This window comes from Brassica oleracea, chromosome C2 (assembly GCF_000695525.1).
Source record: "Brassica oleracea var. oleracea cultivar TO1000 chromosome C2, BOL, whole genome shotgun sequence".
Lineage (NCBI taxonomy): Eukaryota > Viridiplantae > Streptophyta > Magnoliopsida > Brassicales > Brassicaceae > Brassica > Brassica oleracea.
This window is the reverse complement of record NC_027749.1, coordinates 11,491,179-11,513,036: the sequence shown is the minus strand read 5'-3', so window position 1 is coordinate 11,513,036 and position 21,858 is coordinate 11,491,179. Positions and strand designations below refer to the sequence as shown.

At 33.2% G+C, this 21,858-nt stretch overlaps 1 protein-coding gene across 1 annotated transcript; it reads left to right on the top strand.

Annotated features, from left to right (window-relative positions):
- Window positions 1-20,032: 20,032 nt before the first annotated feature.
- Window positions 20,033-21,139, top strand: LOC106323446. The gene has a single exon (XM_013761569.1). The coding sequence runs from the start codon at window positions 20,033-20,035 to the stop codon at window positions 21,137-21,139; it is 1,107 nt and encodes a 368-aa protein (XP_013617023.1).
- Window positions 21,140-21,858: the final 719 nt, after the last annotated feature.

The window sequence follows — 21,858 nt, the reverse complement described above, 5'->3', positions numbered from 1 at the left end:
CTACTTCCAACAAATGTACATGAAGCACTTGCAGGTAGTATATTATAACGCAGTAATTTAACAATGGTTTAGTTTGCAATAATATATGACTAATATAATGTTTTTAATTGTTTTTGGGATATACAAGGCATTGAAGCATTTTTCAGGGATATGAGCCCACACACTCTTAAAGAAGAAGTTGTGGAACAGCTTCAGCAGAACATTCTCATCTTATTGTGCAACTTGGAGAAGATATTTTCTCCAGGATTTTTTTGACGTCATGGAGCATCTAGCTGTCCACCTCCCATATGAGGCATTGCATTGTGGACCTGAACATTACGGATGGATGTATCAGTATGAGCGAGCCATAAAATATTTGAAGGGAAAAGCAAAGAACCTCGCAAAAATTGAAGGTTCTATAATTGCTGGGAGTTTGACGGAAGAAACTTCTCACTTCACATCGTACTAATTTGCGTTAAAAGTACGTACCCGAAAAAGAGCTCCAAGAAGATATGATGATGGTGGTGTCGCGCCAACATATGCAGTTGCTGGTGTTCCAGACATCTTTAGCCAGATTGGGCGACTCGGTGGGAAATTAAAAAAGTTTTGGTGGTCGAGTGAAGAAAATGCTCATAGTGCACACACCTACATTCTACTAAATTGCGAGGATCCATTGATGCGTTATTTTGAAAGGTAACATATATGAACACTTCTAAACACATATAAGTATAAATTATATAATTGCCAAATATTAACTAATATAAAATGTGATTTTACAGCATATTTATTTCTCAAGTCGAAGAAATATTCCCAGGTATATCCACAAGTGCCGTAGACAAAAGGAAAGATCAACACTTTATTAAGTGGTTGAAGAATCAGGTATTAACTCAAACTCTTAATTTTTTCATACATTATCTGTATTTCATTAACATTCTCTTTATTTTTGCAGGTTGATTATGACGACGACGATGCAGATTATCCTAAGTGGTTACACGAAGTAATTCAATCTCCACTTGTAAAGGTCACCACATCACATATGTATTTCACACGAGACTATACTTTTCACACATATGAGTATGGTAGACAGCGGGCGACCAGTAACTATGGAATATGTGTGAAAGGGGAAACAGATTTCTACGGGATCTTGACGAAGATTATTGAAGTCGAATTCCCAGGGATATTGAAGCTGAAATGCGTCATCTTCAAATGTGAATGGTTTGACCCCGTCGTCAACAGAGGTGTTGGTTTTAACAAATTCGGTGTAGTTGATGTCAATGGTGGACGAAGGTACAACAAATTCTTTTTTTGCCATACATGAGGTTGTTAAATTAATTTCAACGTTTTCTTTATTTTACAACAAATTCGAGCCTTTCATCTTAGCTTCATAAGTAGACCAAGTTAGCTTCCTTTCATACCCTTGGATGAGAGAATCGGGAATAAATTGATTGGCCGTGATCAAAGTTACACCACGAGGACGAATCATCAGTGGAGAAGAACCACCACTGCAAGAAGAACATATAAATGAAGTCGAGGAACCTGAACAAGAAATTGATGACGTCTTTCTCATTGATCCGCATAAGCATGAGTACGAAGATCTTACCGACGATGCCACGGACGAAGCTGTTGAAGAAGAGTTTAATGAAAATGATGATGTTTCTGGTGATGACGAGAATGTCGATGTATTCGATTGATGTATTTGTTTTTAGTAAGATTTATTTTCAGACTTAATGCATGTGAGGCTGATGTATTTGATTTTCTGTAAGGTAATGGGAGTTTGTTTTAGAAATAATATATAATTGAGATTATAAGTTAAGGAATTGTGGTTTAAGAATTTGGGGTTTTTTAGAATTTGGGGTTTGGAATGGAAAGAATAGATTGAGGTTAAAGGAAAGATGGTTTGAGGTTTGGAATATATGAAGTAGAAGATAAGGAAGATGGGGTATAGGGTATCAGATTTTAGGGATTTAAACATAATCGTCGCTAGTTCCTCATTAACTTACGAGGAAATAACGACGAAAAGAACGCGGGCCTCGCTATTTCCACGTAAGCGCCAATCGTCGTAAAGACCTCGTCTTAGGAAAACGCGGGCCTCGCTATTTCCTCGTCTAAGGAAAAGACGGGCCTCGATATTTCCTCGTCTTAGGTAAAGGCGGGCCCCGCAATTTTCTCGTAAAAAATAACAGCAGCCTTGCTATTTCCTCGTAACTGAGCGACCAATAAAAAAGAAGAGAAAAAAGATACTGGAATCATAGGAGGGAAGAAACAAAGCGAGACCTACGTAAGTCTAATCTTGTCTCCGCCCACATGTGTTCCCGTATCTTTCTCTCCATCTTTTTTTTCAAATCTTTCTAATTTGAGAAGCAAACTGGTGAGTTATTTCTGATTTGAAAAGAAAATTAGTGAGTTTGTCTTTGATTTGAGAAGCAAACTGGTGTGTATTTATAGGAAATTTCGAAAGATTTTACGACGATTTAGCTTCGTCTCCTACCTCGTAAATCATCGGTATTTTCTCGTTAGCTAAGGAGGACTTTCCGACGAAACTTAAAATAATTATCTAATTTTCCCAATTCGTCGTAAAGGCCTCGTAAAAGGAAAACACGAGCCTCGCTAATTCCTCGTTAACCAACGATGAAATTAAGAGGAAACAAAACACGGGCCTCGCTAATTCCACGTAAGTTTATGAGGAAGTTACGAGGAAACGAAACACGGGCCTCGCTCATTCCACGTAAGTTTACGAGGAATTTACGAAGACTATTAATTTCTTATATATACACGCGAGCTTCGCCTCCCATTTTCTCTCCACTTCCTCTCCCTTTCGTAGCTATGGTACTTTCTCTCTCTATTTCCTCTCTAATTTGTTTCGTTTAGGGTAGATTAGGTGGTTAGTGTAGGGAATTTAGATCGGTTTACTGATTAGTGTCGATTAGATGGTTAATGTAGATAATTTAGCTAGATTTATAGAATTTGTTAATTACTGTGGATGTTAATTTTAAATTTTTTTTTTCCAGACGATTCGAAAGAACAGACTTACTCCCCATTACAGACAGATGTTCGGTGAGCCTGGCAGTCGTTTAGACTCGTCGTCTTCTTCAGCTCCCGGTTCTTCCGGTCAGGAGACTGTCCCCAAGTCTAAGCCTTCTCATAGAGTCTCTCGGTCGCCTTCTTCTAGTGCACCATCGGTTCCTCCGATGGCTCCTCCGATGATGCCTCCTCCTAAGCCTCCTCCGATGGCTCCTCCGATGCCTGCCGAGATTCATCCCAATTTGATGGTGCCTCCGAGTGCTCCTTACTCGCAATACACTGTCGAGGACATTCTCAGTCAGCCAGGCAGAGAAAGTTTACCAGTCATAAACCCCGACCGACCGGAGAAAACTTTGTGGTATGTTACATTAATTATTATTTTTTAATTTTTTAAAAATTATTTTATAACATTAATAAATAATTTATACTTTAAATTTGTTTTTTCAGGTTTGGGGTTGACGGATGTCTTGCATCGCACGCAACCGACATGATGGAAGGTTACTTCTCCATGCCACATCCGAACTGGAAAAAGACCCCGATCTACGTCAGAAAGACGTGGTTCATTAATTAATTATATATACTTTAATTTTTTCATGATTTATATATTTTTTAAAGAAAAACTAATTATAAATTTAAAATTTTTTTTACAGGAAAAATATCATTGGTCCATGGGGGTCACTGAGAGGGTGAGGAAAGCGTTTTACGCAAAGGCGAAAGTTCGCTTGTTGGACACGATCTTCAACTGGAAGGGTGACTGGATCGTGAAGGGGTATGAGCCTGGCAAACCCGCTGAGCTCACCACGGATGTGTGGGATGGCCTCATCCGTTATTGGCAGAATCCTGAGTCCATCAGAATCGCCCAGTCTTGCTCTGCCTCCCGTAACACTGTAGATGAACACGGCCACGGGCCGATGCTTCACTTTACGGGGTAAAAACCCCAAACCGGTGTCCGTTTGGAAATGGTAATTAAATAATTTATTTAATTAATTTTTTAATACATATATATATGTATATTCTAACTTTCTTAAATGTTTTTAGGCCAAAGAGACGGTAATTAAATAAGGAACTTTATGAGAGAACCCACAAAAACAAGGCAGGCCAATTTCTAGATGGCAAGTCCGAGCAACTCTTCAACGACTTGGTTGCTCAGGTTGAGGACCGCCAGACCCAGCTGACCCAGCAGTCCACCGACGGATTACCCGTCACCTTATCCACACTTGAAGTGGATAAGATTTACGAGGACGTAAATTTTAAAAAAATTTAATTTTTTTATTACTCATTTAATTTAACTTTAAATTTTTACTAACAATATTTATTTTTTGTTTTTAAGGTTGTCCCTAAGAAAAATGGACGTACGTTGGGGATTGGTTCCGTCAACGATGTTCCGAGAGCGACATCGTCTTATGGTCAGACACGGGATGATGAAGTCATTCAGCTGCGTAGGGAGTCCGATGAGCTGCGTAGAGAGTCCACTGAGCTGCGTCATGAGTTGGCCTCGGCGCAATCTGCGTTCACAGCTCGTGTGGGTGGACTCGAGGGCTTCCTGCACGTTGTATCGGCCACAAATCCGGAATGGGAGTCCTTGTTGAGGAACTTGCGACGACAAAATCCCATTCTAGGCGAGTCATCATCCCACACACATGCCGAGGCGGATGTAGAGAGGACGAGTGATGAATTCTACCGGGCGATGAACGACTCTTAGTTCTTTTTTCGGTTCTTGTATTATAAATTTAAAACTTATTTATATATAAAATATTTTGGTATTGATTTTTTTTTTAGAATTTTAATTTTATTAATAAATTAAATAATTTTAATTATTTTTAAATTATATTTTTATATTCTGTCAAATAAAACGAAGCAAATTCGTAGCTAATTTATGATTTCTTTACGTGGAAACTTAACGAGTATTTTATGAGGAAAACCTTACGAGGAAATGACGAGGAATAATAAACGAGTACTTTACGAGGAAATGCTTTCAAGTTATTTACGTGTTCTTTACGAGGAAATATTTTTGAGATATTTACGTGTAATTTACGAGGGGCACCTTTCGAGGTATTTACGAGGAAATGAAGCGACGTCCTTACGTGAAATATTTACGTGGTTTTTACGACAAAATATTATTCTTCGTCTTTACGACGAAATCATTTCCTCGCTAAGTTACGACGAATTAGCGAGGAAGTATGCGTTACGACGAACGTTTAACGACGAAACGTGTTTCTTCACTAATTCCTCGTAAACCCGATTTTACGAGGAATTAGAGAGGAAAACCGCTGTCGTTGAATTTGTGTTTTCTTGTAGTGAGTTACCTTGAATTTATGATAGGGAAGTTATAGTTTCTAGTTTCTACCATACACCATCCAGGTGTTTAATACGTTCCTGCATGATGATAAGTTTTTGATAAATTTCTACAACATTTTGTGTGCGTACCATTCCTACATGCACTTTTTAGGAATATATATTAAGTATTACATATATCGATACGGAGAGAGAAAAGTGGGTGGGTAACGCCTTGGCAAAAAAAAACAAACCCAAAAATTTAACCGACTGAAAACCTGATTTGTTTAATTTTTGATCAATATTGAATTTAGTTTAGAGAAACATCCTAATGAGGCTTAAAAGTAAGTTACATCTAAAAGAGAGTTATTTATTTAGTTTCTTTATTAAATATTGAGTAATTTATTTTAGATTTTGGTTGGAATTGGATATTACTCAATATTTAATTAATAAACTAAATAAATTACTCTTCTTTTAGATGTAATAGTATCCAAAATATTTCACTCCGATCTCTTGACTCAATCCTCAACTTCGAATCCCCAATTACTAGAAACAGACAAATGTTGCAACCGACATGATGAAAATGAGTAATTAAACTTGATTTTCCCCGTTTGATGACGAATCTCAATTTTTGTAGTATGAGAGAGAATAGTGAGGTTACCTAATATAGTAACCTACGAGTATTTTTTAGGACTGCGGGGACTAGCTGGTCCAATATTAAACTCTATTTCACTTGTTTTTGATGGTCTATTTCGAATTCTAGACACATATTTTTAAGATAAAGATTCTAGACGCTTAAAAAAAGATCCTAGACAAAAGGTGTTCATCTGATCGATTTATTGACACATATGAATACTTTTACAAAGGTGCATCATTTAAAAGTCCCCGTCGAAAAAAATATTGGGAATAACGTTATAAGAAAACTTTGAATTATTTTAAACATATACTATGTATATATATAATTTAATATTTGCACCAAAAAATATACTCCCACATGATCTACTATTAAGATTAATGGAATGGGGAACGTTCAAGTAAATCAACACATTTCCCTCATCAATTTGTTTTTATTCCCGTATTTTGATTGAATCTTTTCAGTATAAGTTCTTTGACCAATGATCTCAGTTCTCGTGTGATATTGCTCTATCTTCTTGTAAAATGCAATATCCAATCAGAGACTTAACAAATAGCACTGTTAGATCTGGGGCCAATCTCTCTGTTAGATACATAAGATCTTCCAGCTTCAGTTAATTAAGTGATAGATATTGTTGTATGGCACATGAGACTTGTTCACCCTTCATATTTTAGATATGTGCTGTTTTAGAGGATTTGGGGTCATCGAAGTTCAAGATTAAACACAGTGCTTATTTCCATACATGTCATTTGGAAAAGCAGAAAAAACTCTCATATCCATCTTTAAGCAACATTTGTCATACAAACTTTGAGTTATTAACTATTGATATATGGGAAGCGTTTTTGATCAATACCATTGATGGGTATCTATTCTAACAACCGTCAACCGTCGATGGCTATTTCAGAGCCACGTGGATATACTTACTTTGTGCAAAGAATGAAGTTTTAAAGGTATTTCATTCATTGTACTAGTTTAGAACTAGTCTAATATTAGAGTCAAATCAGTGTGACTAGATAAATGCTCTTTAACTTCAGTTTACTTGCATCTACCAAAAAATGGTATTGTGGCTTGCATCTACCAAAAAAATAGTATTTTGGCTTATCACCCATGTCTTGAGACTCTGGAGCATAATTCAATCGTTGAACACAAACATCAATATATAGTGAATGTTAGTTGAGCTTTGAATTTCCAGTCCAATGTTCCTCTGAATCTATGGGGAGACTGAATGTCTGTAATAAGTTGGCTTCATCCATGATACAATCACTAAGACTATGGAGAACGCGCCTAGGTGCTGTTTGATTCGTTCATTAAATTGAGATAGTTAAGTGTCAATCGAGCTAATTATAAAATCTTGTGAACAAATGTGAATTAACCTTGAAAGAAATAGGAGGAAAACTCGACTGAGGCAAATACCAGTTTTTAGGGTTTGTATATTACTTGTGTAAGTGAACCATTTACATCCCTTAAACATGTATTTACACAACATTAAAACCTGATATTCCTTTTCCACTTATGAAAATTTATTTATCTACTAAAAGTGGTTTCGTAATCCTATAATACATATTGTACCACGAGAAATATTTCGTCCGCACCCCCAAGATGTCAATCTTGATAATAAGCCAATCCGCCTAGCCCCGCTTTGGCGAGTCATATGAATGTGGATTTTTACTTGTGCACTGATTTAAGTCACTTTAATAATCAATAAACTCCACCTTAACAAAAAAAATTATGCAAGACTCTCTATACTGTCTAAATTCTGGGGAACCTCCTTTGCTTCTAGCATTGGCCAACATGTAAGAAATACAAGCAATGCTTGAACTTCTTCCGTGGTAACGAGCTTGGTCAACATGTCAGCTGCCTTTTTGATGTGTGCACCTTTTCCAATAACACTTATTCAAAAACTGCTATCTCCCTTATTTTGTGAAACCTTATAGCATGTGCTTTAATTTAATCCTAGCATGATACATTTGATTTTTGGCCAGCCACAACACACTATGGCCATCATAGTGTAGCTTAACCACATATCCGATTAAGCCTCTTATGTATCTTAGAATCCAATCGTTAGAGTCCAATGACTTCTATCAAGATTTGTTATATACTTTTTTTACTTGACTAATTGTTTGTACTCAATCTGGTCTAGTATACACCATTTCGTACGAAGCATCCAACTGTTGTAGGATAAGGAACTTGTGCTATATCTATGCTCTTTTCAGCAGATTTAGGATACTGTTTTACTAAAACTATGATGTGTTTCGGCAGAAGTGTAAAAAACCGGTTTTGACTTTTCCATATAGAGTAGTTTATTCAATATTTTGTATCATTGTTTTATGATAATAAATCGGTGTTAAAAACATCGTCATTTTTGTTAGACATTTATTTATTTTATTATCTAATTGCTAGTAAACTTTAGTGAAAATTGGCACACAAAAAACTATTACTCTAATCCACTTTTTAAATTCAGCTAGTGATCACCCTAAATACATTAAATTCATTTGTGTTGCACTGATTACAACTAGTATCAATGTGGTTTCTCTCTCCATGAAAAAGCGCTATTTTATTATTCATAATCATTTCAAAAACTTTAATACTATCTACCAGCAAGTAGCTTTCTTATATAGAGGAGACGAAAGGTGGGAGAAATCATATCATCATTATTTCTTTTAAAAATGATGTTTAGAGCTTTGTCCAAATCTCTCCGTTTCTCTCCCGCCCATTATGCGGCGAAACTTGGCTTCAGCAGCATCAGAGAGGACCGTGGACCGTTTGCTACTCAAGATCAGCCAATGCCACCGGCAGCTCCTGGCGATGATGATGACGTGCCGATATCCCAGGAAGAAGCTTGGGCTCGTGAGTTGAGGTTGAGAAGGGAGAAACTTCAGTCGAGTTACGACAACTCCACTAAGAAGTTAGTTAAGATGGCTTGGAATTTGGCGGAGACTGATTGCCCAGAGAAGAAAAGTGTTATTTACGAGAGGATTGGAGAGATCTTGAGGAAACAAAAGGAGATGAAGTGTGACATGGAATATGTGGATAATGAGATACTGTGGATGATGTCAGAGGATGGAAGCGGTGGTAGTGGTGATGACGCCGGAGACGGCACTGGCGGTGACGGAAGCGGTGGCAGCGATGGCAACAGAGGTGGAGACGGTACTGCGTAAGTTCTTTGTCGTCTGGCTTGGTTTTAAGGAATGCTTGTTACGGAATGCTTGTGTGTCTTATTTTAGTATTGTTGTTAACGAATGATTATGATTATCTAGTTTTAAGTAATGTCTGTGTGTGTTAAGGAATGATTGTACGTTTTTAAGGAACGCTTGTGTTTGTGTGTCTTATTTTAGTATTGTTGTTAGCGAATGGTTATGATTATCTAGTTTTAAGTAATGTTTGTTTTAAGGAATGATTGTATGTTTTTAAGGAAGCTTGTGTTTGTGTGTTTTATTTCAATGTTTTTGTTAAGACTTATTAATCTCATTAAGGGTTGTTAACAACTAGTTAAGGCTTTTCTCCCTTCCAATATTCTCCAAGAAAATATATTGCTCATAACTAACAAGTTTAAGTCAATAATTGCCCAATAAAAACAAAAGATATTGATGTAATCTAGTTACTCATACATTTCTAAAAACAAATGGTCTTAGGTACAGTTTTTTATACCTCATCAGGTTTGTTCACTCATATACTACTTAATAACAAACATATAATAGAAACATATGATAGTTTAAACTATAACTGAAAATATCTGGAAAAATATGATATCTCAAAACATATTTCATCTAACGTTAACCCATGCATGCAAATCAAGCCTTACTAATTCGACTAATTAACTAAAAAAGAAAATCTGAAGGCGTTTCAATATTTATTAACTATGGTATTATCAATCAACATTAACTTCTATAATTTATGTCAAAATTTAATGTATCGTTTCCATTTAATTTGTACACCCAATTGAAAGCTGTAGCTATGCTCTACGATGCATGAGTATGCATGAGACAAAAGAGCTGTTTTATTTGTATTATATAATCAGAAATACAATTAAAACATTAATACTGGCGAGTGCATATGTTTTATTATATGTGCATACACTTCCCATTTTTTTACGACGGTGCATATGTTTTCCCTTGTACTTACTAGGCACGATTTCTGCAAAAAAAAAAAAGAGACCATTAAAACAAAGCAAAATCCCTGATAAGACTTATAAAGCATATGCTAGACTATACTAAAGCATTTTCCTTAACCAAAATGAAATACCTGAAAAGATCATCAGTTTTTGTTTGTTAGAAATTTATTTATTTTATCTTATTACTAGTGAAAATTAGATAGCTAATGGAACCATATAAACGAATGATGATCTTTAGGCAAAGATTTGAAGTAATCACTAATCAACACTGGATATAAAGTATCTCTAACTCCATACATTTTATATTTTGTACTTGCCTATTTATTTAAATAGGCAAGGATAAAATATTTAATTAAGCGTTTAGAAATATAAACTCATAAACAAACAATTTATACACTCAAGCGTTTAACAAGAACAATTTATACACTCGGGCCATACAATTACATATTGATCCTTAACTCTGCAATGAACACTGATCATGTAGCATCAACGACAAAACCTTAAAAGAGAAGAGAAAAAAAGTACAAAACAACATTTTCTGTACATCTCACAACAACTAATTATACTTCTTCGTTTAGAATAAGAATTGATGGTTTTGTGGCCGATAAGGATACAGAAGATGGGGATCCAGTGTGTTTGGAACCATTCACGAATAAAAATAGGAGTCTAACTAGAAACCACCATAGACACACTAAGATCAAATAGGAAATGAACAAAAAAAATGTAGGTACGAAGGAAAATGATTATTCCTTCTCAAATTTAGTCAAAGAACAAATTTCTTTATAATACTATACAAAATGAGAAATAATAGAAAGAAAAACTATTTCTCATGATTTCCTAAGAATGTTAAAAGTTTAATATTTTATTTTTATTCTTTTGGTCACAATTTAAAACCGTTTTTGATGACATGATTACCATGTTTGGTCTTTATTATAGTAAAGTTCCAATGGTCACATAAAAAATTAATGGAAATAATGAATTCATTTCTAAATATTTACATATAGTTTTTGTCATCATTTTAGTTTTAAGAACTATATAGAACAAAAACATCTATCTATCTATATTTTTATTTATATATATAAAAAAATGTTTGCATCTCTCCTCTTGTGCTACGTCACTAAGTCGTGCGTTCTGGGAGTGACACCTGTCGACTTTAACAAAACTCTGCGTATCATTTAAATTTAGTCAAAAACAAATTGGGCTTTCCGGAGATCTTTATAGTTACGGCCCAAAACCGATCAGGCTTTTGTCTTTATCTCCTTCACGCCTCTAGGGTTCATGTTCTTCAATAAGCGATCTCTAAAAAAACTTCTGAAGCTTTCTCACACATCTTCAATGGTGTGTCGAGGGATTTGGCTGACTGAAATCGAGTCGTCTCCCACTATCCCCCATTCAGTGGTCACATTACTTCCTCAAAGACGACCAATCCAGAACTACAAATAAGGGTTCTTAGTCTATCAGATCCATCCACTTCTCATTAGAATCCTTAGAAACCCTCACACCAGGAATGGGTGTCCCAACACTGTCGGAGTCCGATTGTTTAGATTCTGGGAAGTCCAAAATCTTAAGAAAGGCGGCGAACTCATAGCCTAAGTGTCTAATGGGTGTCGACATGCTCCTCAGGTATTTCCGGTGTCGTGTAACTCTTTTTTTTTTTTTTTTTTTTTTTTTGAGAAAAATGTCATATAACTATTTCTTCCTCCTTGCACTACTTTTTTTTAAACTCAAACCAGAGATTTAATCTTTTGTTTTAGACCTATCACAGTCGACAATGATTTAAGGTTCTGTTAACGCACACTGGCTCAACACCTTCAAACAGGAAGGCTCAATGTACTCTGTTACTGGGTTCGACATTACACGTAGTAACCAAAACTTCAAGCTGTCGGATTCCAAGCTCTCCGTACGGTTCAATGATGAGACCTGAGACGACCGACTTTGCTGAGATTACCGAATCGGTTAATCTGATACCTTTAAATCTGCTTGCTTTTACTAACACCAATACTTATCTTCCTGGTTGGTTTATAAGATTCTGCTTCAAAAATAGAGAATTCAAATTCTATGCTGATGTTGTGATTGTTTTTATATTTTGTTCAGACATTGTTGGTCAGTTGACCGGGATCAAAAGCACATTCAGCGAAGAAGCACACAGCAAAGGCCGTGTTATGGCAACCATTAAAATTCAAAGGCTCAGCCTCATTCTCATATCCAAAAGTTTCTTTATTGGCGTCTGTTCTCACATTAAAAGAATAAAACTTTTAACATTAGTCCAAAACTTCCAAACATTATACATGTACAGGGATGTATCGGGTTGGTTTCGTGTGTTCAATGCAATGGCTACTGCATTTCTTGAAAATTACAGAGCTACGGCCTAGACCCAAAGGTTATTGTGTCAACCCAAAAATTGTTGGAGGTAGTTATACTTATGTTGTTTGTTTGCTGGTTTTTCAGAGAATTGCTTATATGTTTTTATTTATTTAATTACATATCAAACAATCTCTACAACTCTCTGTAACTGATATACAATTCATATGCATGTTGGTTATTCCTGAACGCAACTTCTGGCACCTATTTTCTACTTTGACAAGGTGGCAGGCAACAGTTATTTTCAGAGGTATGTATACTTCCATAATCCATTCTGCAGTTTATATACTACACCAGATTATTAAACACCAGATCATAACCCGAACTCGACACCACAGTGCATTAGGTTGGAGTCAAATGCCGGTATAAACCAAATAACTGCTCCGTCTGTTTTTTAATTTCTGGGACAGTCATTACTTCCCATTTCTTCAGCCCTATGCTTGATTTCTCTCACCTTTTCTGAAATCAAGTTGCAGCACTTTTACAATGAACTTGTGGAGTACAAGGTAATATGTTATCATTTTACTTAGTCTTTGTAGTGCTTCCCCTTATTATTACACAGAGAGAGTCCTGAATTGATTTGTAACTAATTTTATACTATTATAGATGATCTTTGGTTAACACAATTAATGACTGTACATGACTGTTATCTTAAATTGTTGGTATGTATCTCATGCATTCATGTCTCTGTTGTGTGTCTTTTAGGCTGGTGATTTTTTGCTTCAGCCAGAAGTCTTACCGCTCAACAGAGTGAGATAGAATCGCAACAAGTGGATAAAGACGCACTCGAGGCTTTTGCTGCAGGAAGTACGAAATTTGCGACTGTTTTACTTCTTCAAGTTGTGTTTTCCACAAATAGCTTTACAAACTGCCCTTTTTAACGAAAGCAGTCTGTTGGTCCAACAAAGCAAGTAAAGCTTGGATTCCTCATTGGGCTGGTGACACGTGAAAGTCTATGGTGTTAGAGAAGATCCTATTTCGCGCAGCTAGGAGAAACATCTTTATACGAAGTCGACAATGTATCATTGAGGAGTTCGTTGTTGATCCCAACCCTGTGGAGAAGGCTAGCTTCTTATTTTCCACTCTTAGCTTCTCCTAGACATTAAAAGTGCGGCATTTTTCTATTGCAGGAATTTGCATGCTTTTTTAACGTATATTTGTTCCCTCATAGGCTCATGCAATTTAGAGTCTAAAGTTCATATGTAGTTTCTACGTTCTCATATGCATATGCTTATATTTGACATTTTTCTCTATCTCTATTGTTTTATTTCTGTTCTGGTGATCTACCTAGCCAATAATTATTCGACATGGAATGTTGGCTTTTGCTGAAAAAATATATTTATTCTGTTTTTCTCTACTAGAGATTGATTTATGATCTAAAATAATGCTCAAGGCGAAGAAAAATGTATTTTATTCCGGGAAAAAAGCATAAAGTTGTTTAAAAAAAAGATATTCAAAGCTTTTGGGGCCAATGACTATCATTTCAGTGATCTTGGCAGATGACCTCAGATGATGATTGAAGTATATATAATCTCTTGATATGTGAGTGAAGAATTCTATGTATTTTTTTTTAATCTGTAGAAGGCATTGGCATCCGGGTTGGGGTCGGGTTTGGGTCGGGTATTGTCGGGTCCGGGTCCTTCGGGTCCTAGCAATTTAGACTCATATAGGTACTTATAACTTTTCGGGTCGGTTCCGGATCGGGTCCGGGTCGGTTCGGGTCTATAATTTCAATACCCGTAAAATATCCAAAATTTTCGGGTATATTTCGGATCCGGGTCGGTTCGGGTATTTAGGACCCGAAATAGACCCGAAATGGATCCGAAAACACTAAAAATACCCGAAGAACCGCAAAAATACCCAAAATTTTATCCAAAATCAGACCCAAAAACCCAAAACATACCTGAATTTTATCCGAATACCCAAATTATATTTTCTAAATATCTAAAATTTCACCAAAAACCTACAATTATACCCGAAAATCCAAACCCGAAACTTTTAAAAAAATTCGAAATACCAAAAATATACCCAATCACCCAAATATACTAGTATATACAATTATTTGCGGGTACTTCGGGTACCCGAACGGGTCTCGTGTAGGACCCGGACCCGAACCGAGACCCGCGGATCCAAAAAAAAAAACCCAATAGATACTTAGCATGGATCCGGACCCGGACCCGGACCCGGACCCGAACCTGTATTTTCGGGTCGGTTCTGGTTCGGGTCTTCGGATCCGGGTAAAATGCTTAGAACTATTAGTTTTGTCACGAGTTACAGATGATAACCATATGAAGTTGCAATCCGTTCTTTTGAACAATACCAACGACAAACGTATCATTTATGAATATCCTATCTCAACCAAATGCAATCCTCTACAGCCCAAGCTATTCATATATATGTTAATCATAACACTCACAAATCCATTCTTCCGACCCCAAAATATACAGCAAACCGCATTTAACAAATTGATTTGTTTTTTTATCACTGGAATTCTACTTTGATTAGCTTTGCATTATTACCTTCAATATAACATTCTACTTTTAATAAGATACTAGATCTCGATCCGCGCGGGCGCGGGTGTTTGTTTTTAGTTTATTTTAGATCATTAGTAGTATATTTTTTTTTTAAGTTAATCATATATTTAAATGTTTATATAACTATTTCAGATACAATATTTAATAATTTTATAGTTTATATATTGTAGTTAATCAATTGTTTAAAACCGTCGTATGTATTATTGTTTCTTATATATATTTATCTTATTGTATTTGCATTTAGTTCTTAAACAAATTACTATATGCATGAAACAACATATTTGAAAATTATTTTGTATTTTAATTTATGCTAAATTTGGGTCCGCCTTTCAAAGCTGGATTTTTTTTTAGCAATATATTTTACTTTTATTAATTTTAGATAAAATTATTATATATAGAAAAATCTTAATTTTATACATGTATTATATAGTTTGCTAGTGTTAAGTCCTTATGTTATCATAGTATATTTTTAACATAAATATTCTATATTTATGAAAATTAAAATTTATAAATTAATCATTTTAATATTAATTTATCATTTTTAGTTCAATATAATAATTTTATTTTAACATGATTGATTATATTAGCTTTAATGAAATACATATTAAATTTTATACATGTATTATATAGTTTGATAATGTTAACCTGTCTTACCAATATATTATATTTTTTAAAATAAATATTTATGATTACAAAAATAAATTATATATAAATATATTAATTAATATAATTTTACTATATTTAGCTCAATATAATAATTTTCTTTTAATACGATTGATTATGATTATATAATTGATAAAAAATAGAATAATTTTTTTATTTTTCATTTTATAAATGATAACTGAATATATTATTGTATAACAATATTTCAAAACTAATTACAAAATTAGTGAAAATATTTACATATTATTTGTGAAAATTAAGATCTTGTTTAAATCTTTTCAAACAGATTTGTTAGATTTTTAAAAATATATGTTTTTTTTTATATTTGAAATGAAAAGATATTAAAATATATTATGATTAAAGTAGTTCAAAGATTTTATGTGTTATTAGTTTTAATAAAATACATGTAATAAAATTTCTAAAGGATGGTCCAAATTAAAAAAATTACACATGAAAAAAATTATGATTTCTATTTTAATAGAATATATTAAAGATAAACATTCCATTTGACTACTCAAATCTAGTCATAGATGAGTTTAAAGTTGTAGAGGTTGATCATAATTATAAAGCAATGAGTAGATAAATTTAAATTAAATTATTCTAAGCCCATTATCCAATGATCGTAAGCCCAAGTCATAGTATGTGATTCATTAGTGATGGCAAAATATGTTTGTTAAGTGAACCGATATTATAGGCGTTAGATATAGACGTAAGTTAGAAAATATTAATATGAAATAAATGATACATAATTTTCTAAGGGTCCATTTTAAAAATAAATGATACATAATTTTCTAAGGGTCCATTTTAAAAATAAATCACACATAAATTAAGGTTGTGACTTCTGTTCTAATATATAAGATGCAACTTCAAATAATCACCACTTCAACTCTAATAACATGTCAAAATACTATGATTCCAACATAAAAAAAATAAATAATCTTATAACATATACAAAAAAATTATCCACAATCCAATCCTTCTCAACATAAATATTACGTGCCATAAGTAATGCACCAAATATGGAATCAAATTTTTGTAAAAGGAAATAACATGAAAACCATTTAAAGTCCTTATAGCATATCAATGCCTTAACTCTTTAATATAAAAGAAAATATTATAAACAAGCAAAATATATTTTATCACGTATAATCTGTTCTCACCTAAAACCTTTTAAACAGATTATACACATTTCTTACAAATGTAAACCTAAAACACAAACTACGAAATCATAAAATCTAGATTCCCGTACGTAGGGCGGACCGACCCTATTACTTTATAAAAACTGGTAATAAAAATAATAATAAATATTCTTTCTCGTTTTTTATTTATTTGTTTTTATGCCTTGCTTTCTGCCATTAATCTAGTGGTCACCATTTTTAGCCTCAGAATTATGAAGTGGTCGGACGAAATCAAAAGTTCTAAACAGACTACACAAGTGAACCGGCAAAACAAAATCACTTATCTTAATCTATTAAAAGAGGAGTACAAAATAAAAATACCCCTTAGTTTTGCAAGTTATTTACATTCCAATGCCACTGAATTTAATGAACCTATTTTTAAGTTTTTTTTGTCTTTTACAGATTATAAATGTATATCTTAAATCTATTTTAAACAGAAAAATGCCTAAAATCTAAAATTAACTCCAAAAAATATTCCTAATATCAAAGACATTCCAAGCTGAAAGTATCCTTAACTTATTGTTATCAAATTAACTAAAATTATCAATCTTTCGTATACAATCAATATTCATGACTAACCGTATACGGTCTATTCGATAAATAATTAAGTATTATAAAACCTAAAATAAAGTTGAACAACAAGATTCTTTCATATATATACCAACTATATAAAATTATGTCAATTTTAATTAAAATCGTCAATAGAATATTAGAAACACGAATATCCTTTTATAAAACTACTTCATAGTAGAAAATTTAATGTTCTATTACAAAATCGTAATATAAAACCTTAACTAACCAAATATGATATAATCTAAAATATTTTAAAATAATGTGGAATAATTTATCGTAAAATTAATTAAAAATGTTTTAAATTAATGTGAAAATTTTGTCTTAAAAATAGCACGAAATACCTAACTATTTATTCCTAAGAACTAAAAATGTTTAAAAGACATGTAAATAATCAATTAACATCACCCACTGGAACTATTATGTAAAATAAAAAATTGTTTATAAATATGTATTTTTAGGCATTTAAATTATTGATTCTATTGGAAATAAAATATAACAAGAAAAATATATATATATAAAATTGGTTAATATTATTTTTGTTGAAAACACAAAAAAGTTATTGTGGATCTCTATTATCAAATTGTGTGTTTAAAATACATATTAAAAAATTATTTAATATTTGTAAGCTTTTAATATATAAATATATATTATATTCAATCTTATAAAATAAATTTTGGACAAAATAAAATATCCATACGGGCGTGTGGATCAAAATCTAGTATATATTAAAAGAAGAGCATTACAACTTTTATCTGTGACACGAGTCATTATTAGAATGATTCTTATAATCCCTAAAGTTTTAATCTCATCCATCTAAAACATATACTATATTTTTATTAAATTAATTATTAATATATAAAATGATATTTTTTCTTTCCATAAATAAAACCTACGAAATTATCTAGTATGACTAAAATATATATTATAATTAATAATTTTGAAAAATAACGATTTGATAACAATTTTTATATCCTTCATCATTTTTGTTTGATTTATATTATTAAAATAAATTTTTAAAAAATCATATTCACCTTATAGTAAAAATAGATTATTTGAATATGTTATATTTTGAATTTTAAGACGGCTTAAAATTACTAAAATCTGTTAAAACTCTCAAATATAAAAATTTGTGATCAATGGTATAAGTTTTTGTTATAACAAGATACAAATGATCATAAAATTATATGAATAGAAACTCTCATTTAATAGAATATTCATATTAAAAGTATATATATTGTAATACTGTTTAAATTAAATTATATATCATATAAAAATAAATATTTTAGTTGTTAAATTTGCATTGACAGGTATTGAGAACTTAATATTATAAATTTTCAATTTGCATCGATTTATTAAATACCATTATAAATTACTAAAATTATTAAAAGTCTACATTGAAATTTTTGTTTTCAGCAGTTTAAATTTTTTGTTATAAAAATAAAAATGTTCATAAAATCTTATGAGTACAAAATCTTATTTAATAGACAACTATATTAAAAAGTATACTATATGTGTATATTAATATGTTTGAAATTTAACTATATACCATATAAAATAGGTAAATATGATTTTTGATATTTATTATAAAAAGATTGTAAATAAAAAAGAGTGATTATTTTAATTTATATGTTCATGCCAATTTAATTATATATGTAATAGGTACATTCTTCTAAATTATTCAATATATATATATATATATATTATTTCTTATTTATAATATGTAAAAATGTAAAATAAATAGTAGTATACTAAAGAGATTTGTATACAAAATGTTCATCATGCCGTAGGGCTAGGCAAAAAATCTGAATCTGAAGAACCGAACCGAACACGATCCGAAAAAGTAGTACCGAACCCGAACCGAAATTGATTAAATATCCGAATGGATTCAAAATTTTGGTATCTAAAGAACCGGAACCTAACCCGACCCGAACCGAAGTATTCTGGGTACCCGAATGTATCTGAAATAGATTTTTATACCCCCTATATAAATATATTTTAGATTTAATGTCTATTAAAAACATCCAAAATATATAAGATATTTTTAAATTGTCCAAAATACTTGAAAATATATACAAATAGTCAAAAGTAAATGTCTAAAATAGCTAAAATATACTCAAAACACCAAAAATATTTGAAATATCTATTAATTATCTATCTAAATATTCAAACCAAATCAAATTATATGTTAAATGTAGGCATTTTGCCATATGTTATTCAAATTTGTATGTAATATATTATTTTGTTTATAGATTTTGAGAAATTTAAAGTATATAATGAATTTTAAAATTTCAAAAATAGTTTTAATGGATTATCCGAACCCGAACCGAATCCGCAAAGATCCGAACCGAAATTTAGAAATATCCGAATGGGGCTGAAATCTTTGATCCCGAAAACCTGAAACCCGAATAGACCCGAACCGAACCCGAATGGGTATCCGAACACCCACTCCTAATCATGCCATTTTAATTATATATATGTAATAGACTAATATAGTACTATATAAAAGTCTCTTACTAATATTTGTTTCCATAAAGGTCCTCTACAAATATAGAAAATATGAAAACTTGGTGTGCAAGGCCTCACACATGTATTAATGGAGGGTTTTAATTTTTTTTTTTTTTTTTTTTTTTGGAGGGTTTTAATTTTAGGTGGAGAATATGGAAGAACTCTTTTTTTCTCTCTTTAACCTCTTTGGCGAATATACATGTCTCTGTTTCTGAGTCGGCTCCGCCTTGGGAAAGAAGGGTTGGTGAGAAGATCATCTCTTCTGATTCTCTCTAACGGCTTGTCATCATCATCCTTACATCAATCCCCTCCTTGTAATATCCTCGGCGCTAAACCTTGTGGAGAGGGTCTCGGGAAACTCATCATCAAGAATGCTAACGAACGTGACCCTACTGAACCGGAAAAGAAAGTGCCTATGGAGTTGGTGTATAATAATCATGGTAACGATACCATCGTTGGGGCATCTCATGGCTGGATAGCTACTCTCAAGAACGACGGAATCCTGCGTCTCCAAGACGATCTCAACCCATATGCATCGTATACAGAACCGAAACACATCCCTCTGCCTCCCCTTGTAACCATGAGACACTGCCAAACCAAAATCATCACCAACGTGTCAATGTCCTCATCTTTTCCGGATGATGATGAGACCTGTGTTGTAGCTGCTAAGTTCTTGGGAGCTCAGCTCAGCTTTTGCAAACCAGCCTCTCAGAGTTGTAAACCAGAGTGGACCAACATCAGGATCAAAAACCCCTGTTTCTACTCCTCACGTGTCGTGTTCTCCAAGAAAGAGGAGATGTTTCGCATTGTCGGATATGGAGGCCACCTCATCGGGTCATGGGATCCCTGCAAACCCAGCGAGGACCCCAAATTGCAGACCTTGCATTTCCAAAAGCTTCCTAAGCTGCCGAAGTCCACACGCGAGCTTATGGATTCGTGTTGCAAGAGCGAGCGCTTGGTGGAGTCACCAACTGGTGAGACTTTCTTGGTTAAGATGTATAGGAAGACAGCCGAGATCAGCAAGGGTGGTATTGCAAAAATGAAGACGAGAGCTTTAATGGTGTTCAAGATAGATGAAGAAGGAAACGCTGTCTACACTCAAGACATAGGAGATTTAGTCATTTTCCTCTCGGATTCTGAACCATTCTGTGCCCTTGCTGCTTCCTTTCCTGGCTTGCACTCAAACCACGTTGAGTTCTTGGAAGCTTTCAACGAAGTCGCTTATATCGATCTGTCTGGTCACGCTTTCATTAGCTATATTGATTCTCACTTCCCTGCTTACTATATTCCTCCTCAAAAAATCTAGAAACCTAGTTTGGAATTGATGGCTGAGTCTTACTAAACCACTTGGTGTTTGCTAAGTGCAGTCTGTTTTTAATATTTCTGGAGTTTTTGCATTTGTTCCTTTGTTATGATTAGATAACTGATTGGCTCAATTCTTCAACAACAAAACCTCTTAATTAAAAGACCAATTAACACAACAAAATTCTCTGTACACATCTCACAACTCTTTTTTAGTAAATTTTTTCAGGGTTATTTCGCTTCAGAGGGTAATTCGAAAAGAAGAAAATTAACAAAGCTTTCGTTGTGAGATGTACGTAACGTCAGAGCTCCTCACTCCTCACTAGTGATGTTAACTACAGGGTTAGGGCCCAACACTCTTTTGTTTATTATAAGCTCAGTCCTATTTTAACCCAAACCTATTTTAACCCTATTATAATCAAGGGTTAGGACTGGTACCAGGGTTACCTCATGTAATTAAAAAAAATATTTCATTTATTTTTGTTCTTAAATTTTAAAGATAAAACTAGAAAAATTAAGATATGATATGATTCTTTCCTCCAATTTGTTGAGCATCAAAATCAAAAGTTTTCCTCCCAAAATCGCAAAATCGAGTTTTTGCTCCACAACTAAGAATAAAGTTTTTCCGTCAAAAAAAAATTGTGTTTTTTCCCCCAAAACACCTAATTTGAGTTTTTCCACCAAAACCACAAAATCAAGTTTTCCCGCCAAAACCGCAAAATC